We start from the raw sequence: 27,041 nt of genomic DNA, 5'->3' as shown, positions 1-27,041 counted from the left end.
CTGTAGAACCTTTTGAGGTTCTCAGAACCCATGCCAAATCTTTCTAGTTTCCTGAGGGGGAATAGGTTTTGTCGTACCCTCTTCACGACTGCCTTGGTGTGTTTGGACCATTCTAGTTTGGTTGTTGATGTGGACACCAAGGAACTTGAAGCTCTCAACTTGCTCTCAACTACAGCCCCGTCGATGAGAATGGGGGGGGGGGGGGCGCTTATGCTATAAACTAATAAGTATTTTACCTAAGTATGAAAATAACCTAGGATAACAATAAATGTGTCTCAATTCACAGTTGTTTCAGAGTCCCGCAATAAGAGCTACAACACTAATGTTCTCTGGGTGTCACGGAGTAGACTGAAACCCCAATGTCATTGATCCACAATCCATAGGTAATCCATAGGTAAGGCTGTCCAGTGAAATAAGGATGCCCCCCAATGCAATTCTAAAGTCTAATACATCCAGTGAGATTTCAACAGATTTTTGTCATATTAACAAATAATTGTATTTTATTGATTTTTATATAACAACATTCCAACCTCGTTTAGCGTGATCTATTAAAAATGGCATAATTCTACTATTTGAATTGATTTGCATATCTGTCAATGACGTACTTTTATTTTGAAGGCTAACCGCAAAGTCCACGATTGTGGCTAATCCTTGTTGTGGCTAGCTTCACATAGATGGGGACCGGCCACCATTAATCAAATAAGAACTGTCCTATAAATCAGGGTTATTTTAGATGATGACAGCTAGCTAGATAGTTAGCTACTATAGCAGATTGTCGTTTTGTTATGTTTTTGCGGAAGAACATTGTTTGCATCCATGAGCTAGCTAGCTTTTTTTTTTATGACCAGCACTGTAGGTGACGAGACAACTTTACCAGCATCATAGCATACGTAGCTATGAATCGTTGTGACATACGAAGTACGAGTGATTTGTGTAATAACTAGGTGAAAAATGTAAGAACGTGTTAAATTATCATGTGACGTGGAGTCATATTCAGGTTCTGATTGGTCAAGGAAGTCCGTTAAGAACAAATTCTAATTTACAATGACGGCCCGGACAGCGCTGGGCCAATTGTGCGCCGCCCCAATCACCGGGGCCGGATACGATACAGCCTGGATTCGAACCAGGGACTGTAGTGACGCCTCTTGCATTGAGATGCAGTGCCTTAGACCGTGTGTGTTAACTATTTAACTGTACTAGAATGCTTAAAAGGCCCCAAAAAAAATATGTAATTTCGGTATCAGCCAAAAATGTCATATTGGTGCATCACTAATATATAACATTCTTTATGAGACTTTAAAAAAATAATGGATGTTGACTTAGGCAAGAGGCCTATTAGTTTATAGCATATCAAACTGTTGCCAAAACTAAAATAAGTGTGAAAATAACCTAAATTAGTGCAACAACAAAAAAAGGGTAAGAGAAATACTGTCATATATCAGCCATGTTTTGGATAAGGGCAGTGGGACAATGTCATCCCAGACATCACCCAACCCTTCAGCGGAGTGTATTTGGCTAAGTGCAGCAGTTGTGTGAATCGGGTTGTGAAACCGAATGTGTTATGATAGGAAGTATCTGCGCTGCAGTTGGCTTCAGCTCGTGTGTGTGTGTGTGTGTGTGTGTGTGTGGAGATAACACAGCAACGTGTTCGTCTTGCCAACATCAGATTATGGGTAAGAGCAGCATTGTTCTTGTTCTAACATGCAAAAAAAAAGTGTGTTTCTGTCCCCCTCCCCTCTCGTTCTGTCCCCCTCCCCTCTCGTTCTGTCCCTCTCCCCTCTCGTTCTGTCCCTCTCCCCTCTCGTTCTGTCCCCCTCCTCTCTCGGTCTGTCCCCCCTCCTCTCTCGGTCTGTCCCCCCTCCTCTCTCGGTCTGTCCCCCCTCCTCTCTCGGTCTGTCCCCCCTCCTCTCTCGGTCTGTCCCCCCTCCTCTCTCGTTCTGCCCCCCCTCCTCTCTCGTTCTGCCCCCCCTCCTCTCTCGTTCTGCCCCCCCTCCTCTCTCGTTCTGTCCCCCTCCTCTCGTTCTGTCCCCCTCCTCTCTCGGTCTGTCCCCCCTCCTCTCTCGGTCTGTCCCCCCTCCTCTCTCATTCTGTCCCCCCTCCTCTCTCGGTCTGTCCCCCCTCCTCTCTCGTTCTGTCCCCCCTCCTCTCTCGTTCTGTCCCCCCTCCTCTCTCGGTCTGTCCCCCTCCTCTCTCGTTCTGTCCCCCCTCCTCTCTCGTTCTGTCCCCCCTCCTCTCTCGTTCTGCCCCCCCTCCTCTCGTTCTGTCCCCCTCCTCTCGTTCTGTCCCCCTCCTCTCTCGGTCTGTCCCCCTCCTCTCTCGGTCTGTCCCCCTCCTCTCTCGGTCTGTCCCCCCTCCTCTCTCGGTCTGTCCCCCCTCCTCTCTCGTTCTGTCCCCCCTCCTCTCTCGTTCTGTCCCCCCTCCTCTCTCGTTCTGTCCCCCCTCCTCTCTCGTTCTGTCCCCCCTCCTCTCTCGTTCTGTCCCCCTCCTCTCCTCTCTCGGTCTGTCCCCCCTCCTCTCTCGGTCTGTCCCCCCTCCTCTCTCGGTCTGTCCCCCCTCCTCTCTCGGTCTGTACCCCCTCCTCTCTCATTCTGTCCCCCCTCCTCTCTCGTTCTGTCCCCCCTCCCCTCTCGTTCTGTCCCCCCTCCCCTCTCGTTCTGTCCCCCCTCCCCTCTCGTTCTGTCCCCCCTCCCCTCTCGTTCTGTCCCCCCTCCCCTCTCGTTCTGTCCCCCCTCCTCTCTCGTTCTGTCCCCCCTCCTCTCTCGTTCTGTCCCCCCTCCTCTCTCGGTCTGTCCCCCCTCCTCTCTCGGTCTGTCCCCCCTCCTCTCTCGTTCTGTCCCCCCTCCTCTCTCGTTCTGTCCCCCCTCCTCTCTCGGTCTGTCCCCCCTCCTCTCTCGGTCTGTCCCCCCTCCTCTCTCGTTCTGTCCCCCCTCCTCTCTCGTTCTGTCCCCCCTCCTCTCTCGTTCTGTCCCCCCTCCTCTCTCGTTCTGTCCCCCCTCCTCTCTCGTTCTGTCCCCCCTCCTCTCTCGTTCTGTCCCCCCTCCTCTCTCGTTCTGTCCCCCCTCCTCTCTCGGTCTGTCCCCCCTCCTCTCTCGGTCTGTCCCCCTCCTCTCTCTGAGGTGTGTGAGAGAGAGCTCTACCTCAGCTGTGTTAACGACTGCTTGCCATGCGGTGTTGACTAGATAACCATGTACTTCGAAGGGCATGATTAGTTGAATCAGGTTTGTTGTTGCTTGGTTAGAACACAACCCTGCACCCACGCCGGTCCTCTGTGGATAAGAAGCCATGCAACAACGACCAGACCATAACACCACACTGGTCCTCTGGATAAGAAGCCATGCAACAATGACCAGACCATAACACCACACCGGTCCTCTGTAGATAAGAAGCCATGCAACAATGACCAGACCATAACACCACACTGGTCCTCTGGATAAGAAGCCATGCAACAATGACCAGACCATAACACCACACTGGTCCTCTATGGATAAGAAGCCATGCAACAACGACCAGACCATAACACCACTCTGGTCCTCTGGATAAGAAGCCATGCAACAATGACCAGACCATAACACCACACTGGCCCTCTGTAGATAAGAAGCCATGCAACAATGACCAGACCATAACACCACACTGGTCCTCTGGATAAGAAGCCATGCAACAATGACCAGACCATAACACCACACTGGTCCTCTGTAGATAAGAAGCCATGCAACAATGACCAGACCATAACACCACACTGGTCCTCTGGATAAGTATAAGTATCTTCTCCCTGATTTGTTATGATCGTGTCCCTCACTTGTCAGCCAGCATCGTGTCCCTCACTTGTCAGCCAGCATCGTGACCCTCACTTGTCAGCCAGCATCGTGTCCCTCACTTGTCAGCCAGCGTCGTGTCCCTCACTTGTCAGCCAGCATCGTGTCCCTCACTTGTAGGTATTATCTCGATGATATCCTTCAACCCTGATCGTGTTCTTCTCTCTGCATCGATGACTACCTGTCCACTCCAGAGGTCTTGGAATACAGAGGTTTCTAATTGTTTCTCATCTTGGTAAAGACACCATGGACACCTCTCCAACATAATCCAGGTTGAATCAGGAATTCCCCAGGGCAGCTGTCTAGGCCCCTTACTTTAAAAATAATCTTCACTAACGACATGCCACTGGCCTTGAATAAAGCAATTGTGTCTATGTATGCGGATGACTCAACACTATACACGTCAGCTACTACAGCAACTGAAATGACTGCAAACTTAACAAAGAACTGCTGTTTCAGAATGGGTGGCATGGAAGGGTCTGAATGTAAGGCATTTTTTGTATACATTTGCAAACATTTCTAAACCTATTTTAGCTTTGTCATGATGGTGTTTTGTATAGATTAATGAGAAACATTTAATTTAATCAATTTTGTAAGAAGGCTGTAACGTAACAAAATGTGGAAAAAAAGTGATGGGGTCTGAATACTTTCCGAATGCACTGTATTAATTATGCTGGACCCCAGGAAGAGTAGCTGCTGCCTTGGCAGGAACTAATGGGGATCCATAATAAACCCCAGGAAGAGTAGCTGCTGCCTCGGCAGGAACAAATGGGGATCCATAATAAACCACAGGAAGAGTAGCTGCTGCATTAGCAGGAACTAATGGCGATCCATAATAAACCCCAGGAAGAGTAGCTGCTGCCTTGACAGGAACTAATGGGGATCCATAATAAACCCCAGGAAGAGTAGCTGCTGCCTTGACAGGAACTAATGGGGATCCATAATAAACCCCAGGAAGAGTAGCTGCTGCCTTGACAGGAACTAATGGGGATCCATAATAAACCCCAGGAAGAGTAGCTGCTGCCTTGACGGGAACTAATGGGGATCCATAATAAACCCCAGGAAGAGTAGCTGCTGCCTTGACAGGAACTAATGGGGATCCATAATAAACCCCAGGAAGAGTAGCTGCTGCCTTGGCAGGAACTAATGGGGATCCATAATAAACCCCAGGAAGAGTAGCTGCTGCCTTGGCAGGAACTAATGGGGATCCATAATAAACCTCAGGAAGAGGAGCTGCTGCCTTGGCAGGAACTAACGTGGATCCATAATAAACCCCAGGAAGAGTAGCTGCTGCCTTGGCAGGAACTCATGGGGATCCATAATAAACCCCAGGAAGAGTAGCTGCTGCCTTGACAGGAACTAATGGGGATCCATAATAAACCCCAGGAAGAGTAGCTGCTGCCTTGACAGGAACTAATGGGGATCCATAATAAACCCCAGGAAGAGTAGCTGCTGCCTTGACAGGAACTAATGGGGATCCATAATAAACCCCAGGAAGAGTAGCTGCTGCCTTGGCAGGAACTAATGGGGATCCATAATAAACCCCAGGAAGAGTAGCTGCTGCCTTGGCAGGAACTAATGGGGATCCATAATAAACCCCAGGAAGAGTAGCTGCTGCCTTGGCAGGAACTAGTGGGGATCCATAATAAACCCCAGGAAGAGTAGCTGCTGCCTTGACAGGAACTAACGGGGATCCATAATAAACCCCAGGAAGAGTAGCTGCTGCCTTGACAGGAACTAATGGGGATCCATAATAAACCCCAGGAAGAGTAGCTGCTACCTTGACAGGAACTAACGGAGATCCATAATAAACCCCAGGAAGAGTAGCTGCTGCCTTGACAGGAACTAATGGGGATCCATAATAAACCCCAGGAAGAGTAGCTGCTGCCTTGACAGGAACTCATGGGGATCCATAATAAACCCCAGGAAGAGTAGCTGCTGCCTTGGCAGGAACTCATGGGGATCCATAATAAACCCCAGGAAGAGTAGCTGCTGCCTTGGCAGGAACTAACGGGGATCCATAATAAACCCCAGCTGCTGCCTTGGCAGGAACTAACGGGGATCCATAATAAACCCCAGGAAGAGTAGCTGCTGTCTTGGCAGGAACTAATGGGGATCCATAATAAACCCCAGCTGCTGCCTTGGCAGGAACTAACGGGGATCCATAATAAACCCCAGGAAGAGTAGCTGCTGTCTTGACAGGAACTAATGGGGATCCATAATAAACCCCAGGAAGAGTAGCTGCTACCTTGGCAGGAACTAACGGGGATCCATAATAAACCCCAGGAAGAGTAGCTGCTGCCTTGACAGGAACTAATGGGGATCCATAATAAACCCCAGGAAGAGTAGCTGCTGGAACTTGGCAGGAACTAATGGGGATCCATAATAAATAGAAACAGCAGAGAATCCCCTCCTGGATCAAGAGCCTTGCTGTCTGAGTAGTATTTTTTTAGTTACTTGTTTAACTTTATGACCTTGTCTGTCCTGAAAAATAGTTTTGGAGACCGTATAATATATTCTCTATGCTCTCGTTAGCATTCTCTATGGGATTTTTACATATAATTGTTAGCATTGCTAACCTTCAGATTACAGAAGACCAGACCAGTAGGGTTTGATACCGCCCAGGCCAACACTTGAACTGCTGTCCTGTCATGTCGTCAGGTGACGCAAAGAGGGACTTGGGAAAATTCACGGGCGGGACGACTGGCCCGTCAATGTACAACAGCGAGGAGCTCAAAAGTAGAGGAGAAATTTGACTTCATCCCTACTATGTATCTGTGAGAGGTATTGATTGACCTGCTGAATGCACCGAGATGTCTGTTTTTCAAGCTACTAGCACACAGCTCAGACACCCATGCATACCCAACAAGACGTATCACAAGAGGTCTCTTCACAGTCCCCAAGTCCAGAACAAACTATGGGGGGTGCACAGTATTACATAGAGCCATGACTACATGGAACTCTATTCCACAGTACTACATAGAGCCATGACTACATGGAACTCTATTCCACAGTACTACATAGAGCCATGACTACATGGTACTCTATTCCACAGTACTACAGTACATAGAGCCATGACTACATGGAACTCTATTCCACAGTACTACAGAGAGCCATGACTACATGGAACTCTATTCCACAGTACTACATAGAGCCATGACTACATGGAACTCTATTCCACAGTACTACATAGAGCCATGACTACATGGAACTCTATTCCACAGTACTACATAGAGCCATGACTACATGGAACTCTATTCCACAGTACTACATAGAGCCATGACTACATGGAACTCTATTCCACAGTACTACATAGAGCCATGACTACATGGAACTCTATTCCACAGTACTACATAGAGCCATGACTACATGGAACTCTATTCCACAGTACTACAGAGAGACATGACTACATGGAACTCTATTCCACAGTACTACATAGAGCCATGACTACATGGAACTCTATTCCACAGTACTACAGAGAGACATGACTACATGGAACTCTATTCCACAGTACTACGTAGACATGACTACATGGAACTCTATTCCACAGTACTACAGAGAGACATGACTACATGGAACTCTATTCCACAGTACTACATAGAGACATGACTACATGGAACTCTATTCCACAGTACTACATAGAGCCATGACTACATGGAACTCTATTCCACAGTACTACAGAGAGACATGACTACATGGAACTCTATTCCACAGTACTACAGAGAGACATGACTACATGGAACTCTATTCCACATCAAGTAACTAATACAAGCAGTAGAATCAGATAATATAAAGCAGATGAAAAATACACCTTATGGAACAGTGGGGACTGTGAAGAGACACACACACACACACACACATGTTAACATACACACTAAACACACACGTACAAATGGATTTTGTGTTGTAGAGTAGTGGCCTGAGAGACTTAATGTGTTGTAAAATCTGGTGTGTTTTAAAATGGTTTTTAACATTGTATATATCTGCCTTTACCCCTGGAGGAGTAGCTGCAGCTATTGGGGATCCATAATAAACACTACAGCCATAATACAAAGCCCGGGATCCATAATATAGAAGCCTGGGATCTGTAATATAGAAGCCTGGGATCTGTAATATAGAAGCCTGGGATCTGTAATATAGAAGCCTGGGATCCGTAATATAGAAGCCTGGGATCCGTAATATAGAAGCCTGGGATCCGTAATGTAGAAGCCTGGGATCCGTAATATAGAAGCCTGGGATCCGTAATATAGAAGCCTGGGATCCGTAATGTAGAAGCCTGGGATCCGTAATATAGAAGCCTGGGATCCATAATATAGAAGCCTGGGATCCGTAATATAGAAGCCTGGGATCTGTAATATAGAAGCCTGGGATCCGTAATATAGAAGCCTGGGATCCGTAATATAGAAGCCTGGGATCCGTAATGTAGAAGCCTGGGATCCGTAATATAGAAGCCTGGGATCCGTAATATAGAAGCCTGGGATCCGTAATGTAGAAGCCTGTAAGAGTCACTGACTTCATATCAGTCCTGTACTGTACACGATACAATACATTTCTAGGTGAGTGAGCTGTACTGCTCTGTAACATAACTAGTCCACTTCCTCCCTTCTATATATATATATATACACACACACACACACACACTCTGTAACGTAGCCCTCACCCACACACTCATCTCTCGTGTAAGGCCCCAGTAAAGACCTCAGCAGCACGTGCAGTACCACATGGTCTGGTCGGTGCAACACCACAAATACACTCCTGCTTTTAGTTTTTTCTTTCTATTTGTCTGTGTGCTTGTGGAAAACACGCCTGGTTCCTCTCTAGGTTTCTTCCTCGGTTCCTGCCTTTTCTAGGGAGTTTTTCCTTGCCACCGTGCTTCTACATCTGCATTGCTTGCTGTTTGGGGTTTTAGGCTGGGTTTCTGTACAGCACTTTGAGACATCAGCTGATGTAAAAAAAATAAAAAAATAAAATAAAAATAAACTTTTTTTTTAAAGGGCTTTATCCGGGATCCTTGGGACGTTCCTATCCCATTTGAAGTTTAAATTTAAAGACGCTATAATTCTAATCGTTTCAAGTTTATAGGACAAAACAAGCAAGTATAGTGTAGCTAGTCATTGTACCATCTAAACCGCTGTGAAATATATATTGTTTTTATAACCAAAAATGTAGTATTTTTTTTTTTCAGCTGTTTTTGAAGTTGAAACCGAAAGTCAGTCAATTAATATGTATCATTGCATAGGACAACACATGACCATAGACTTAGGTGTGTGGGTGGGTGGGTGGGTGAGGGAGATTTCCCTGTGAGAGTGAGAGAGCCCCTAACCTAATGAATCACACTGTATTTCTCTACATGTCACAGTAATGCCACTTTCAACAGTTGTGGAAATTTCCACGTGAACCGTGTAGCAATGCATACAAAGTGGTATCGGCCAATGAGCTTTCTGGTTTTTTTTTTTTTTAACCACTTTTACAGAATACATTACCCTCTGATCTCTCGCAGTTATTTTTCATGGTTTTGTAATTGTCGGACCCCAGGAAGTTTGAATAAAATACAATTGAAATGTTTCATTTTGGAGGCGACGTGTTTGGCTCAATTGTAGGCTCTTAAGTTTAAGCGTCATCATATTGGTATGGGGGTAGGGGGGGGGGGGTACGTCTTAAGTGAATGACTTGAAATTCTCACCATGGCCTCCTGTGTTGTTGTAGGAGCATAATGAACGCTCTGAGCCGTAGCTGTCATAGCTCATCGCACAACTAACATGACAAACAGTATATACAGATGAAGTTGGAAGTGTACATACTTAGGTTGGAGTCATTAAAACTCGTTTTTCCAACCACTCCACAAATTTCTTGTTAACAAACTATATTTTTGGCAAGTCGGTTAGGACATCTACTTTGTGCATGACACAAGCCATTTTTCCAACAATTGTTTACAGACAGATTGTTCCACTTATAATTCACTGTATCACAATTCCAGTGGTCAGAAGTTTACATACACTAAGTTGACTGTGCCTTTAAACAGCTTGGAAAATTCCAGAAAATGATGTCATGGCTTTAGAAGCTTCTGATAGGCTAATTGAGATCATTTGAGAATTGTCGATTGTTCTCTTCCTGTGCATTATAGGAGCATGATTATCCCGTAGCTAGTCACGCGGCTAACCTAACATAACATATAACATGTAGTGTTGATGTTCTCTTCATAATATGTCTTCTGTTGTAGGAGCATGATGAGCGTGCTGGGCCGTAGCTGTCGTAGCTAGTCACACGGTGGGTGGGAGGGGAGGGAGACCATCCGCACCACCAGCAACACTGCACCATGGCGAAACCCGGGGCCGACAGAGATGGATCCATGGTGGACAAACCGACTGGGAAGAAGGTACACTTATACACACAGTATATATTCTACACCCGCCCGGCACGATCTGGTCTAGAAACAACCCCTAGCTTCTCTTGATCTCTTTCGGCACGTATGTCCTAGCCCCCTGGGAACAATATACGGTATACAGTTTCTGGGTTAGCAAGTAGTCCATGGTCAGATCTACAAGATGTTAAGCAGAGCATGTGATCGGTCTCTGACAAAAAAAAAAAATGGCAGACCAAGAGTCGTCTGTTCTTTAGACCAATCTAAAAAATAAAATAAAAAACTGGTATTTTTCCATATATAGCCACACACCCTATGTGTTAATAAATCAACTATATGTTGGCTACTGAGCCTGTCTGATGCTGATATTACAGATGAAGACACAAATTATTAAAGATGGAGCCAGAGATCAATATAGCCTAACGAGAAGAAAATAAGATTCTAGCACTTTGCTCCTGAACTTGCCAGTAATAGGCTACACCAGTAATAGGCTACACCAGTAATAGGCTACACCAGTAATAGGCTACACCGGTAATAGGCTACACCGGTAATAGGCTACACCACTGGTCGGTACTGGTAATAGGCTACACCACCGGTCGGTACCGGTAATAGGCTACACCGGTAATAGGCTACACCACTGGTCGGTACCAGTAATAGGCTACACCGGTAATAGGCTACACCGGTAATAGGCTACACCACCGGTCGGTACCGGTAATAGGCTGCACCGGTAATAGGCTGCACCGGTAATAGGCTACACCGGTAATAGTCTACACCACTGGTCGGTACCGGTAATAGGCTACACCACCGGTCAGTACCGGTAATAGGCTGCACCGGTAATAGGCTACACCACTGGTCAGTCCCAGTAATAGGCTGCACCGGTAATGGGCTACACCACTGGTCGGCACCGGTAATAGGCTACACCGGTAATAGGCTGCACCGGTAATAGGCTACACCACCGGTTGGTACCAGTAATAGGCTGCACCGGTAATAGGCTGCACCGCTGGTCGGCACCGGTAATAGGCTACACCACTGGTCGGCACCGGTAATAGGCTGCACCGGTAATAGGCTGCACCGGTAATCGGCTGCACCGGTAATCGGCTGCACCGGTAATAGGGCTACACCGGTAATAGGGCTACACCGGTAATAGGGCTACACCGGTAATAGGGCTACACCGGTAATAGGGCTACACCGGTAATAGGGCTACACCGGTAATAGGGCTACACCGGTAATAGGGCTACACAGGTAATAGGGCTACACCGGCGGGGGGCGACCCTTTTTCCATTTTAAGTGCAAAGTTATCTTAGCTATAATTTTCATATGCCTGTTTTCGTGGAAGAGTTTCATTTAATTTATAAGTCTTCATATGACATTGATTTTGAGATATGGTTAATCAACATTATATCTAAATAATAATAATGATACAAAGCTTCCATTGGCAATATGTAAAAATAGGCTCCATGAAGCCAACAAATTAAAACATTGCAGCCTGCGGGTAGAAAATATCCGGGTTGTAAAAAATAAATATCCTTTTTAGTCACTTTGGCTACACATGGCCTGTCTGTATCAACTTGGTCTGACCCAAAACTCATGTTAGCAAACTTGCAATATTGCATAAAATATTCTGGGCCCTCAGTTTCCAGCGCAGCTGTAAAATATTTGCGCGAAAGGATACTTAGTAAATCAGGTAGGCCTATTTAAAATAAATAAAAAATTATGACGTTTGCCCCGGATCAGAACATGACATTTTTTCCCCCTCTTTCCATGCTGAGTGGTTATGGAAAGGGAGATAGCTGGAAAGATTTTCCAAATAGGCCACGATGAGGTTCTATTGTCATTCTCGGTGGATTTAAAAAACAGTGATGGTTTCTTCGTTTGAGGCGAAGAAACCATCACTGTGGAGCTTCTCAAAAGTCATGTCGAGTTAAGACGATCAGAAATAGTATAGTATCACATCCCCATAAGGACACACAGGCTGTAATTGATTTTGACCTTTTTATATATTAACATTTTCAAGGAGGTTTCTGTTTTTTGATAGAGTTATTTTGCCTAAAAACCTTTTTAGGCTTACCCGTAGAAAAATAAACTACGTCCCTGCCCAGCCTGGCAAGAGTGGCCTGCAGGGTGTTTAGTGTCCAAAGCATATTGTATATGTCATATGTGCCGAATACAACAAGAATACAACCTTACCGTGAAGTTCCCACTGGCTCTGCAAGCACGGAGAGAGGGGTTTCTCAGCTGCTGGTATGTTTAATTAAAGTACTTTCACGTCTTACGGTTTGGTTTCAATATTTCAAAACCAAATGGTAGGTCCAGGTCGTCACGTAAATAGATTGGTGTTGGTTAAATGGTGATTTAAAAAAAAAAATATATTTTTTTTTTATAAATGGAGCTCATTTGGAACGGCGGTTTTTATTTAAAAAAACATTTTTTAATTCTCGCCGGAGCACCACTCCCTGAACGATAAGCGAGATTTCCGACCCCTTCAACTCTGCTCACATACTCTGATGTGAAGATATCAGTGGAACTCATCTCGATAACTAAAGGATAAATGCATCCAACTCCAGACGACAACGAGAAACTACTCTCTTTTAACTAAGCCACTGAAATTCAATTGTACGGCAGAAATCAGCATTTTTTTTTTCAAAACCAACAGCATCAATAAAGCTGCGTTTTTAAACAATTTTTTTGTTTGTTTGCTTTAATGTTTATTATATGGGGCCGGGCAACTCGTTTTTCATCACACAAATTTAATGCAAAAACATTCGGCAGAAAATATCTTCGTTTTCATCCGATTGAAACAGAAGTGCAACGCTATTTGGCTGGCAGCCACACAAGTTTATATTTATTTCACCTTTATTTAACTAGGCAAGTCAGTCAAGAACAAATTCTTATTTTCAATGACGGGCCTAGGAACAGTGGGTTAACTGGTCTAGGAACAGTGGGTTAACTGGTCTAGGAACAGTGGGTTAACTGGTCTAGGAACAGTGGGTTAACTGGTCTAGGAACAGTGGGTTAACTGGTCTAGGAACAGTGGGTTAACTGGTCTAGGAACAGTGGGTTAACCTGGCCTAGGAACAGTGGGTTAACTGGTCTAGGAACAGTGGGGTTAACTGGTCTAGGAACAGTGGGTTAACTGGTCTAGGAACAGTAGGGTTAACTGGTCTAGGGACAGTGGGTTAACTGGTCTAGGAACAGTGGGGTTAACTGGTCTAGGAACAGTGGGTTAACTGGTCTAGGAACAGTAGGGTTAACTGGTCTAGGGACAGTGGGTTAACTGGTCTAGGAACAGTGGGTTAACCTGGTCTAGGAACAGTGGGGTTAACTGGTCTAGGAACAGTGGGGTTAACTGGTCTAGGAACAGTGGGGTTAACTGGTCTAGGAACAGTGGGTTAACTGGTCTAGGAACAGTAGGGTTAACTGGTCTAGGGACAGTGGGTTAACTGGTCTAGGAACAGTGGGTTAACTGGTCTAGGGACAGTGGGTTAACTGGTCTAGGGACAGTGGGTTAACTGGTCTAGGGACAGTGGGTTAACTGGTCTAGGGACAGTGGGTTAACTGGTCTAGGAACAGTGGGTTAACTGGTCTAGGAACAGTGGGTTAACTGGTCTAGGAACAGTGGGTTAACTGGTCTAGGAACAGTGGGTTAACTGGTCTAGGAACAGTGGGTTAACGGCCTTGTTCAGGGAGCAGAACAACAGATTTTTACCTTGTCAGCTCGGAGGATGCGTTCTTACAACCTTCCGGTGACTAGTCCAATGCTCTAAACCACTAGGCTACGCTGCTGTCCCGAGGTAAAGTAAATTAGCTTACGCTGAAAAGCGCAAGTCATTTTTCTGCATGAACGATGCATGGCCATCAGGTTCCTTATGGTTCTAGATGGAATGTAGCCAGCTACATTTTCCTCGTGTTTTGCTTGCCGTTAATCTATATCTACTGGAGAAAGGCAACCGTTGCCTCTTCCTCTCTGCCATGGGAGAGGAAGAGTGCCGTTCGTGTGTCCTGAAGACGATAGCAAGGATTTCTCATCCCAGTGGAGATGTGTAACTGAAGCACAACATTTTGTCTGAAGCCGAGCAGAAATGTACAATAAGAACAGATCTAACACTTTAGATCTCCGTTTACGAAATGCAGTTAGATATTTATTCAGCGTTTAAAAAAAAATAATAATAATAATTTCTGCATGGGGAGAAAAAAAACCCACTGAATTCTGCGTTATAATGTAACCCCTGTTGCAATTCACCCCCCCCCCCCCCCCCCCCTTTTTTTTTTTCCAGAGCAAAGATAAGATTTCCCTCTTCACCAAGACTCCGAAGCTTGACCGCAGTGAGTTTCTGGGGGGGAAGGAAGGGAAACCACCCAAGTCTATCATGAAACGTAAACTGTCCTTCACCGTGAGCCCTCCTCGCAACAAGGAGAGAGAATCAGACACAGGTACCAGCATCCCACGTCTCTCACATGGCTATTTCACAACTGTGTTTGTGTGTGTGTGTGTGTGTGAGATGGTGATGGGGTATATTTAACAAAAAAAAACATTTTTTATGTACTTTTGTATTTGATTTGGATACAACAAATAGTGTCTTATAAAGGCCATGTGGGCTGGGCATCCATGCAGATGCATGATACTGTAATACAATCAATCATGTGCTGTACCTTCATAAATAATAGTATATATCTAGTGTAAGAGTGTATATATAGTATAAGAGTATATATCTAGTATATATCTAGTACAATAATGTATATCTATAAGAATGTATATCTAGTAAAAGAATGTATATCTAGTATAAGAGTATATCTAGTATGCGTGTATATCTAGTATAAGAGTATATCTATTATATATCTAGTATAAGAGTATAAATCTAGCATATATCGAGTGTATGTCTAGTATAAGAGTATATATCTAGTGTAAGAGTGTATATCTAGTATAAGAGTATAAATCTAGCATATATCGAGTGTATGTCTAGTATAAGAGTATATATCTAGTGTAAGAGTGTATATCTAGTATAAGAGTATATATCTAGTATAAGAGTATATCTATTATATATCTAGTATAATATTATATATCTAGTATAAGAGTATAAATCTAGCATATATCGAGTGTATGTCTAGTATAAGAGTATATATCTAGTGTAAGAGTGTATATCTAGTATAAGAGTGTATATCTAGTATAATAGTATATATCTAGTATAAGAGTATATCTATTATATATTTAGTATAATATTATATATCTAGTATAAGAGTATATCTATTATATATTTAGTATAATATTATATATCTAGTATAAGAGTATAAATCTAGCATATATCGAGTGTATATCTAGTATAAGAGTATATATCTAGTATAAGAGTGTATACCTAGTATAAGAGTATATATCTAGTATAAGAGTGTATACCTAGTATAAGAGGCCAACAAACCTGACTCAGTTACACCAGCTCTGTCAGGAGGAATGGGCCAAAATTCACCCAACTTATTGTGGGAAGCTTGTGGAAGGCTACCTGCAACGTTTTACCCAAGTTAAACCATTTAAAGGCAACGTTACTAAATGCTAATTGAGTGTATGTAAACTTCTGACCCACTGGGAATGTGATGAAAGAATTCATATAAATCATTCTCTCTACTATTATTCTGACATTTCACATTCTTAAAATAAAGTTGGGATCCTAACTGACCTAAAACGGGGGATTTTTTTACTAGGATTAAATGTCAGGAATGGTGAAAAACAAAGTTTAAATGTATTTGGTTTAAGGTGTATGTAAACTTCCGATTTCAACTGTATGTAAACATGTTCACAGTAACCTTAAGTAAACAACAGCTGCTCTGGTCTGGTATGATACATGGTACATTGTTCACAGTAACCTTAAGTAAACAACAGCTGCTCTGGTCTGGTATGATACATGGTACATTGTTCACAGTAACCTTAAGTAAACAACAGCTGCTCTGGTCTGGTATGATACATGGTACATTGTTCACAGTAACGTCAAGTAAACAACACGATCTGAAAGTGTGTAAGGTCGTTGGTTGACTGGAGGGTCGGCTAAATGACTCAAATATGAACGTTAAATGCTGCAGTCAGAATCTGACGTGGGGTGGGGTTGCCTTGTTCTTCTACAACACCAACATATTCAGCTTCTTGTTTTCACTTCTACTCAAATCTGGAACAGCCAGAGAGGTGTACTGAGGCAATAGTAGCACTGCTCATTGCCGGTATAATTATGCCTTCATCTGGTGTAATGGCCTTATACTTTCTGTGTTGAGCTTCCCTGTAACCAGTCTCTCTCTCTCACACACACACACACACACACACACACACACACACACACACACACACACACACACACACACACACACACATACAGTCCCCTGTATCCAACCCATGGTTTGGATATTGAAACCCCTTATTGCAACTTTCCCAACAACACACACAGTGCTGCTCCTCTTTGAAGTCTATAAACAGTCATTTTCAGTCAGATCCTGGATCTGAAACAGGGTTGAAACTGGAGGTTGAATCTGTAATTACTAAGAAGGAAGGAGGGCCCTGGGTAAGGTGGCCTAAACAGGACAAACTTAGGCCTACACACTCAGTGAACCGTTACTCCGTCTCCTCCACGTTTCTAGCTCTGAATAAATGTTATACTGAATGTTCGCCCATAATCCCATGGAGTAAGCCCAGGCCCTAACCCTGTCCTTGTCCCTGACCCTAACCCTGACCCTGACCCTAACCCTGACCCTAACCCTGACCCTAACCCTGACCCTGACCCTAACCCTGTCCCTGACCCTAACCCTGTCCCTGACCCTAACCCTGACCCTGACCCTAACCCTGACCCTGGCCCTGACCCTGACCCTAACCCTGACCCTAACCCTGACCCTGTCCCTGACCCTAACCCTGACCCTGTCCCTGACCCTAACCCTGACCCTAACCCTGACCCTAACCCTGACCCTAACCCTGACCCTAACCCTGACCCTAACCCTGACCCTAACCCTGACCCTAACCCTGACCCTGGCCCTGACCCTAACCCTGACCCTAACCCTGACCCTGACCCTGGCCCTAACCCTAACCCTGACCCTGACCCTGACCCTAACCCTGACCCTAACCCTAACCCTGACCCTGGCCCTGTCCCTGGTCTCCTCCCCATTTTAGCTCAGATGAAATGTATTGAGTCTACATACATAAAAAAACTATTGAGTAGAAGTTTGAGTTGCACTGTGACAATTCCTAAGTCTTTTGTTAAATCGTAAGTTAAGTCAAATCCTGGCTTCTGGTTCAAGCTGACGTGATGAATTGCATTTGAAAAGTATTCAGACCCCTTGTGTTTGTTTACAGTGCATTCAGAGAGTATTCAGACCCTATGACTTTATCCACATTTTGTTACGTTACAGCCTTATTCTAAAATGGATTACATCATTTTTTCCCCCCCCCTCATCAATCGACACCCAATACAGCACAGTGCATCTTGGTTTCATCAGACCAGCGACTCTTGTTTCTCATGGTCAGAGTCCTTTAGGTGCATTTTGGCAAACTCCAAGCTGGCTGTCATGTGCCTTTTACTGAGGAGTGGCTTCTGTCTGGCCACTTTACCATAAAGGCCTGATTGGTGGAGTGCTGCAGAGATGGATGTCCTTCTGGAAGGTTCTCCCATCTCCACAGAGGAACTCTGGATCTCTGTCAGAGTGACCAAGTTTTTGGTCACCTTCCTGACCAAGGCCCTTCTCCCCTGTTTGGCGGGGTGGGCAAACTTCTTCCATTTAAGAATGATTGAGGCCACTGTGTTCTTGGGGACCTTCAATGCTGCAGAAATGTTTTAGTACCTTTCCCCAGATCTGTGCCTCGACGCAATCCTGTCTCTGAGCTCTACGGACAATTCCTTCGACCTCGTGGCTTGGTTTTAAATCAAATGTTATTTGTCACAGGCGCCGAATACAACAGTGAATTGCTTACTTTAAAGCCCTTAACCAAAAATGCAGTAAAAAAAAAAAAAAAAAAAAGATAACGAAAAATTTATAAAATAAACAAGTTATTCAAGAGTGGCAGTAAAATTAGAATAGCGAGGCTATATACAGTGGGTACCGGTACAGAGTCTATGTGCGGGGGCTCCGGTTAGTCGAGGTAATTGAGGTAATATGAACATGTAGGTATTAAAGTCACTATGTATAGATGACAACAACAGAGAGTAGCAGTGGTGTTAAATGGGGGGGGGGGGGGGGGGCAATGCAAATAGTCTGGGTAGCCATTTGGTTAGCTTTTCAGCAGTCTTATGGCTTGGGGGTAGAAGCTGTTTAGAAGCCTCGTGGACCTAGACTTGGTGCTCTGGTACCTCTTGCCGTGCTGTTGCAGAGAGAACAGTCGATGACTAGGGTGGCTGGAGTCTTTGACCATTTTTATGGCCTTCCTCTGACGCTGTGTGGTATAGAGGTCCTGGATGGCAGAAAGCTTGGCCCCAGTGATGTACTGGTCCATTCGCACTACCCTCTGTCGTGCCTTGCGGTCGGAGGCCGAGCAGTTGTCATACCAGGCAACTGGTCAGGATGCTCTCGATGGTGCAGCTGTAGAACCTTTTGAGGATCTGAGGAACCATGACAAATCTTTTCAGTCTCCTGAGGGGTATTAGGTTTTGATGTGCCCTCTTCACAACTGTCTTGGTGTTCTTGAACCATGTTAGTTTGATGGTGATGTGGACACTAAGGAACTTGAAGCTCTCAACCTGCTCCACAACAGCCCCGTCGATGAGAATGGGGGGCGTGCTCGGTCCTCTTTTTTCCTGTAGTCCACAATCATCTCTTTTGTCTTGATCATGTTGAGAGAGAGAGGTTGTTGTCCTGGCACCACACGGCCAGGTCTCTGACCACCTCCCTATAGGCTGTCTCGTTGTTGTTGTTGGTGATCATGTTGTGTTGTCGGCAAACTTAATGATGGTGTTGGAGTTGTGCCTGGCCATGAGTGATGAGTCATGAGTGAACATGGTGAGGAGGCTGAGCACGCACCCCTGAGGAGCCCCCATGTTGAGGATCAGTGTGGTAGATGTGTTGTTACCTATCCTCACCACCTGGGGGCGCCCCCATCAGGAAGTCCAGGATCCAGTTGCAGAGGGAGGGATTCAGTCCCACGGTCCCTAGCATGGTGATGAGTTTGGAGGGGACTATGGTGTTGAACGCTGAGCTGTAGTCAATGAACAGCATTCTCACATAGGTGTTCCTTTTGTCCAGGTGTGAACTGGCAGTGTGGAGTGCAGTAGAGATTGCATCATCTGTGGATCTGTTGGGGCGGTATGCAAATTGGAGTGGGTCTAGGGTTTCTGGGATAATGGTGTTGAGGTGAGCCATGACCAGCCTTTCAAAGCACTTCATGGCTATGGACGTGAGTGATACGGGTCGGTGGTCATTTAGGCATGTTACCTTGGTGTTCTTGGGCACATGGACTATGGGACTATGGAGGTCTGCTTGAAACATGTTGGTATGACAGACTCAATCAGGGACATGTTGAAAATGTCAGTGAAGACACCTGCCAGTTGGTCGGAGTTTCTAGGTCACATCTTGACGTGAGCGTCTGAATTGAACAGCCTACGGAGGAGCTAGTTGTGTGCTTTTGGGTAGTGAAGCAAAGCAACAGCCCACTCCACCCTGGATCTTCCCTGTCTCCTGTAATGACTCATATGTTTTGAGGTGTGTGTGTGTGTGTGTGTGTGTGTGAGAGCGGCGTGCATTAATGCGTTGCTTTCCCCCTGCTCTCTCTCCCTCCCTCCTCCTCCTCCTCATCTCCCCTTCTCTTCCCTCTCTCCCTTCCTCTTTCCTCCATTCCTCTTCCCTCACTTCCTTCCTCTTCCTCCCCTCCCCCGCCCCGTGTCTCTGCTTTGCCCAGTAGATGAGTCAGACCCAGGCCAGTCCACTGAGTCCTGGGGAGAGTCTGAAGGGAGGTTAGTGACTCCCTGCAGGATGTGTTTAGCAGGTAACTGTCACTGCAGCCTGGGTCCTCGAGTCTACGTTATGCTGCTATCAAGTTAACACACACACATGCACATGCACACACACATATATATACATACACATACATGTGTTGTGTGTAGGTGTGTAGGTGTCTTGTAGTAACTGCAGCAACTCCATGTCATGTACCCAACACCCTCTGCCATGCTGTAAACACACACACTTGCAGTGGTCTTATAGTTCCCCTTGCATGCTACTATGCTGTCTTCCTACACTGTTATGTTAGTCCCCGTTTTACAGCCCTGTTAAATTAGTCTAATCCCCGTTTTACAGCCCTACACTGTTATGTTAGTCTAATCCCGTCTTCCTACCCTGTTATGTTAGTCTAATCCCGTCTTCCTACCCTGTTATGTTAGTCTAATCCCCGTTTTACAGCCCTGTTAAATTAGTCTAATCCCCGTTTTACAGCCCTACACTGTTATGTTAGTCTAATCCCGTCTTCCTACCCTGTTATGTTAGTCTAATCCCGTCTTCCTACCCTGTTATGTTAGTCTAATCCCGTCTTCCTACCCTGTTATGTTAGTCTAATCCCGTCTTCCTACCCTGTTATGTTGGTCTAGTCCCCGTTTTACAGCCCTACACTGTTATGTTGGTCTAATCCCATTTTCCTACCTTGTTATGTTAGTCTAATCCCCATCTTCCTATCCTGTTATGTTAGTCTAATCCCAGTCTTCCTATCCTGTTATACTAGTCTAATCCCAGTCTTCCTGTCCTGTTATACTAGTCTAATCCCAGTCTTCCTGTCCTGTTATACTAGTCTAATCCCAGTCTTCCTATCCTGTTATGTTAGTCTAATCCCAGTCTTCCTACCTTGTTATGTTAGTCTAATCCCAGTCTTCCTATCCTGTTATGTTAGTCTAATCCCCATCTTCCTATCCTGTTATGTTAGTCTAATCCCAATCTTCCTATCCTGTTATGTTAGTCTAATCCCAGTCTTCCTATCCTGTTATACTAGTCTAATCCCAGTCTTCCTATCCTGTTATACTAGTCTAATCCCAGTCTTCCTATCCTGTTATACTAGTCTAATCCCAGTCTTCCTATCCTGTTATACTAGTCTAATCCCAGTCTTCCTATCCTGTTATGTTAGTCTAATCCCAGTCTTCCTACCTTGTTATGTTAGTCTAATCCCAGTCTTCCAGCCCTACACTGTTATGTTAGTCCCCAGTCTTCCTACCCTGTTATGTTAGTCTAATCCCCGTCTTCCAGCCCTGTTATGTTAGTCTAGTCCCCGTTTTACAGCCCTACACTGTTATGCTAGTCCCCAGTCTTCCTATCCTGTTATGTTAGTCAAATCCCTGTATTCCTACCCTGTTATGTTAGTCTAATCCCAGTCTTCCTATCCTGTTATGTTAGTCTAATCCCAGTCTTCCTTTCCTGTTAGTCTAATCCCAGTCTTCCTTTCCTGTTAGTCTAATCCCAGTCTTCCTATCCTGTTATGTTAGTCTAATCCCAGTCTTCCTATCCTGTTATGTTAGTTTAATCCCAGTCTTCCTATCCTGTTATGTTAGTCTAATCCCAGTCTTCCTATCCTGTTATGTTAGTCTAATCCCAGTCTTCCTATCCTGTTATGTTAGTCTAATCCCAGTCTTCCTATCCTGTTATGTTAGTTTAATCCCAGTCTTCCTATCCTGTTATGTTAGTTTAATCCCAGTCTTCCTACCTTGTTATGTTAGTCTAATCCCCGTCTTCCAGCCCTGTTATGTTAGTTTAATCCCAGTCTTCCTATCCTGTTATGTTAGTCTAATCCCAGTCTTCCTTTCCTGTTAGTCTAATCCCAGTCTTCCTATCCTGTTATGTTAGTCTAATCCCAGTCTTCCTATCCTGTTATGTTAGTCTAATCCCAGTCTTCCTATCCTGTTATGTTAGTCTAATCCCAGTCTTCCTATCCTGTTATGTTAGTCTAATCCCAGTCTTCCTATCCTGTTATGTTAGTTTAATCCCAGTCTTCCTATCCTGTTATGTTAGTTTAATCCCAGTCTTCCTATCCTGTTATGTTAGTTTAATCCCAGTCTTCCTATCCTGTTATGTTAGTTTAATCCCAGTCTTCCTATCCTGTTATGTTAGTCTAATCCCAGTCTTCCTTTCCTGTTAGTCTAATCCCAGTCTTCCTATCCTGTTATGTTAGTCTAATCCCAGTCTTCCTATCCTGTTATGTTAGTCTAATCCCAGTCTTCCTATCCTGTTATGTTAGTCTAATCCCAGTCTTCCTATCCTGTTATGTTAGTCTAATCCCAGTCTTCCTACCCTGCAATGTTACACTCTAAACACTGTCTGCCTGCTCTCTAGAGCTCGCTAGCTCACCTCACGCATGTCTGTATGTTGGCTTGATGGTGTTATGAGCGATGCGTTGGTTTCACCAACCTTACACACTGTGCTGGCCCCCCTTTAAGAACGCTGTGCTCGTTAACCTTTTTTTTGGGGGGGGGGGCGGCGTGTCGTGATCGAGAGGTACGGTGCAAAAAATGGGGGGGGCACATCATCACCTTATTGCATTACCCTTGTTGTTGATCATCTTGGATGCATCCCAAATGGCACTCTGTCTCCTATATTGTGTGCTCTTTTTGACTATGGTCCATAGAGACTATGCTATATAGGGAATAAGATGCATTTTGGGATTCACACCATGCTCATTTGGCAGAATTTTAGGCGTGTGTGTGTGTGTTTTTTTGGGGGGGGGGTTTCTAAGTCTAACCCTGTTTCTTGTCCTACCTCTTGTTTGTAGATAAAGATGGCCCGGATAAGAAGAAAGTCAAGAAGGAGTCTGGGGGGAGTAAGAAGGCCCCGGTTAATCTCCTGTTTGGCTACCCGCTGTCGGAACGCAAGCAGATGGCCCTCCTGATGCAGATGACCGCAAGGGACAACAGCCCAGGTTAGTCAGAACACATTCCTGCCCTGTCTCCTCTCCCTCTCATAACCTCTTAGAGATGTGGATGGTTAATATATTTATCAGGATTCAGAGTCATAATGCCTTGTTGATAACGGGCCTCCCGGTACAACGGCCTTGTTGATAACGGGCCTCCCGGTACAACGGCCTTGTTGACAACGGGCCTCCCGGTACAACGGCCTTGTTGACAACGGGCCTCCCAGTTATTTCTCTCTCCCCTCCCTCCCTCCTCCCCCTCAGACTCGACACCTAGCCACCCGTCCCAGGCCCCCCCTGTGCAGAAGAAGCTCCCCAGCAGCACGGCCTCCAGAGCGAGGGACAAGGTGAACAAGAGGAACGAGCGTGGCGAGACGCCGCTACACATGGCCGCCATACGAGGCGATGCCAAGCATGTCAAGGAGATCATCAGCCTGGGAGCTGATGTCAACGTCAAAGACTTCGCAGGTAAAGGAACACCTGACCAATCGTTATAAACTAGAAAGATCAGAGTCACTTTTTAAAGATGTACATACACATTTAAATCATTGACCAGGCACTTTTATCCAAAGTGGCTTGCTAATAACACCTAAACCCACACACACATTTCACATCACCTTACCGTGGAATGCTTACTTTACAAGCCTTAACCAACAGTGCATTTCAAGAAAAATAATGTAAGAAAATATTTAAATGAATAAATAAATATAAAAATAACACAAGAAATTGATGTAAATATAACGAGGCTATATGCAGGTACTCGGTGTGCAGGTGCTCTTATCCAGAATGGCTTGCTGTAATGCTTAAACCCACATTCTCACTCCTCTCCCTGTGGACCCATAAGGGCTGCAACTCGTTAGGCGCTGAACTGTTCCAGTTTCCCCTTCAAAAGACAATTTCTTCCTTTCCCGTTAGGCTGGACCCCTCTTCACGAGGCATGTAACCTCGGTTACTACGACGTGGCCAAGGTTCTGATCGCGGCCGGCGCAGAAGTCAACACCCAGGGTCTGGACGACGACACGCCGCTCCACGATGCCTCCAGTAGTGGACATACAGATGTAGGTTGACCTCCCCGGCCTGACCTCCCCGGCCTGACCTCCCCGGCCTCACCTCCCCGGCCTGACCTCCCCGGCCTGGCCTCACCTCCCCGGCCTGGCCTCACCTCCCCGGCCTGGCCTCACCTCCCCGGCCTGGCCTCACTTCCCCGGCCTGGCCTCACCTCACCTCCCCGGCCTCACCTCACCCGGCCTCACCTCACCTCCCCGGCCTCACCTCCCCGGCCTCACCTCCCTGGCCTCACCTCCCCGGCCTCACCTCCCCGGCCTGACCTCCCAACGTACCGCCTTGGGTTCTCTTAACATGGGAGTCCTGCTTAGATTGAAACTTACTTCACCTTTTTATTGACTTTATTCAGGAATTATCTGGGATACTTGAGCTCTTGGAGATCAGAGACGATCAACGTTTTTTTTTAATTAATCACACTGACATTAATATTCACAAAGACGAACAAGCTGGACCTTGAGAGAGAGATATAATCACCTGTCCTATCCCTAAGAGAAAGATTATCACCTGTCCTATCCCCCGAGAGAGAGAGATTATCACCTGTCCTATCCCCCGAGAGAGATTATCACCTGTCCTATCCCTGAGAGAGATAATCACCTGTCCTATCCCCCGAGAGAGAGAGAATATCACCTATCCTATCCCCCGAGAGAGAGAGATTATCACTTGTCCTATCCCCGAGAGAGAGAGATTATCACTTGTCCTATCCCCGAGAGAGAGATTATCACCTGTCCTATCCCCGAGAGAGAGATTATCACCTGTCCTATCCCCGAGAGAGAGATTATCACCTGTCCTATCCCCGAGAGAGAGATTATCACCTGTCCTATCCCCGAGAGAGAGATTAGCACCTGTCCTATCCCCCGAGAGAGAGATTATCACCTGTCCTATCCCCCGAGAGAGAGATAAGCACCTGTCCTATCCCCCGAGAGAGAGATAAGCACCTGTCCTATCCCCCGAGAGAGAGATAATCACCTGTCCTATCCCCCTTCGTATAGATTGTGAAGCTGCTGCTGAGACATGGAGGCAATGCGTTCCAGGCCAACAAGAGAGGGGAGCGGCCCGTGGACATCGCTGATTCCCACGAGCTGGAGCTCCTCCTAAAGGGAGAGGTGCCCCTCTCAGACCCAGAGGACAGCTCCTCAGGTAGGTTGTCTTGTAGAGGACAGCTCCTCGGGTAGGTTGTCTTGTAGAGGACAGCTCCTCAGGTAGGTTGTCTTGTAGAGGACAGCTCCTCGGGTAGGTTGTCTTGTAGAGGACAGCTCCTCGGGTAGGTTGTCTTGTAGAGGACAGCTCCTCGGGTAGGTTGCCTTGTAGAGGACAGCTCCTCGGGTAGGGTGTCTTGTAGAGGACAGCTCCTCGGGTAGGTTGTCTTGTAGAGGACAGCTCCTCGGGTAGGTTGTCTTGTAGAGGACAGCTCCTCGGGTAGGGTGTCTTGTAGAGGACAGCTCCTCGGGTAGGGTGTCTTGTAGAGGACAGCTCCTCGGGTAGGGTGTCTTGTAGAGGACAGCTCCTCGGGTAGGGTGTCCTGTAGAGGACAGCTCCTCGGGTAGGGTGTCTTGTAGAGGACAGCTCCTCGGGTAGGGTGTCTTGTAGAGGACAGCTCCTCGGGTAGGGTGTCCTGTAGAGGACAGCTCCTCGGGTAGGGTGTCCTGTAGAGGACAGCTCCTCGGGTAGGGTGTCCTGTAGAGGACAGCTCCTCGGGTAGGGTGTCCAGTAGAGGATAAGAGTTTTTTTTGAGCGAGAATAAAGACGACTTTTGAGTAGTAAGACATGTATAAAAGCAACAGATACCGTTAATAAGAAGGGGCTAGAAACGTCTTATATGGTGAGCTACCAAGTAGACTAGTGGTTAGTGTTGGGGAGGCAGGTATTCTAGTGGTTAGAGTGTAGGGGGGGCAGGTAGCCTAGTGGTTAGAGTGTAGGGGTGGCAGGTAGCCTAGTGGTTAGAGTGTTGGGGGAGGCAGGTAGCCTAGTGGTTAGAGTGTAGGGGTGGCAGGTAGGCTACTGGTTAGAGCGTAGGGACGGCAGGTAGCCTAGTGGTTAGAATGTAGGGGAGGCAGGTAGCCTAGTGGTTAGAGTGTAGGGGAGGCAGGTAGCCTAGTGGTTAGAGTAGGGGAGGCAGGTAGCCTAGTGGTTAGAGTGTAGGGGAGGCAGGTAGCCTAGTGGTTAGAGTGTAGGGGTGGCAGGTAGCCTAGTGGTTAGAGTGTAGGGGAGGCAGGTAGCCTAGTGGTTAGAGTGTACGGGAGGCAGGTAGACTAGTGGTTAGAGTGTAGGGGTGGCAGGTAGGCTAGTGGTTAGAGTGTAGGGGTGGCAGGTAGCCTAGTGGTTAGAGGGGAGGGGCGGCAGGTAGACTAGTGGTTAGAGTGTAGGGACGGCAGGTAGACTAGTGGTTAGAGTGTAGGGCTAGTAACCGAAAGGTTGAGAGTTCGAATCCCCGAGCTGACAAGGTACAAATCTGTCGTTCTGCCCCTGAACAAGGCAGTTAACCCCACTGTTCCTAAACCCGTCATTGAAAATAAGAATTTGTTCTTAGCTGACTTGCCTAGTTAAATAAAGGTAAAATAAATCTGGATGGAGTTATTATAGGGGACAGAGAGCACAGCAAAATATCCTCAATTAGTTTGCGATCGTTTTAACGAACTTACACTACATGGCCACTGCTCGTCCAACTTCTCATTCCAAAATAATCTGCATTAATATGGAGTTGGTCCCCCCTTTGCTGCTATAACAGCCTCCACTCTTCTGGGAAGGCTTTCCACTAGATGTTGGAACATTTCTGCTATAACATCCTCTACTCTTCTGGGAAGGCTTTCCACTAGATGTTGGAACATTGCTGCTATTACAGCCTCCACTCTTCTGGGAAGGCTTTCCACTAGATGTTGGAACATTGCTGCAGGAATTGCTTCAATTCAGCCACAAGAGCATTAGTGAGGTCGGACACTGATGTTGGGAGATTTAGGTTTGTCTCGCAGTCGGC

The 27,041-nt window shown here is 46.0% G+C and overlaps 1 protein-coding gene across 4 annotated transcripts in view; it reads left to right on the top strand.

Annotated features, from left to right (window-relative positions):
* Window positions 1-27,041, top strand: part of LOC110531046 (ankyrin repeat domain-containing protein 12) — a 60,048-nt gene that overhangs the window by 17,932 nt on the left and 15,075 nt on the right. For 2 of the 4 annotated variants that reach the window (XM_036986656.2, XM_036986657.2), the window contains exons 2-8: window positions 10,033-10,188; window positions 14,448-14,604; window positions 20,027-20,110; window positions 22,868-23,014; window positions 23,270-23,473; window positions 23,921-24,063; window positions 25,060-25,207. In XM_036986656.2, coding sequence (XP_036842551.2) covers window positions 10,129-10,188; window positions 14,448-14,604; window positions 20,027-20,110; window positions 22,868-23,014; window positions 23,270-23,473; window positions 23,921-24,063; window positions 25,060-25,207 — 943 coding nt within the window. In that variant the 5' untranslated portion in view covers window positions 10,033-10,128. The remainder of the gene's footprint in view (window positions 1-10,032; window positions 10,189-14,447; window positions 14,605-20,026; window positions 20,111-22,867; window positions 23,015-23,269; window positions 23,474-23,920; window positions 24,064-25,059; window positions 25,208-27,041) is intronic. The other 2 variants (XM_090182936.1, XM_036986658.2) reach the window with 1 other exon arrangement.

This window comes from Oncorhynchus mykiss, chromosome 8, assembly GCF_057628025.1.
Source record: "Oncorhynchus mykiss isolate SJ-2025 chromosome 8, ASM5762802v1, whole genome shotgun sequence".
NCBI classification, from domain to species: domain Eukaryota; kingdom Metazoa; phylum Chordata; class Actinopteri; order Salmoniformes; family Salmonidae; genus Oncorhynchus; species Oncorhynchus mykiss.
Note: the sequence above shows the minus strand (reverse complement) of the source record. Positions and strands in the feature narration are given on the sequence as shown.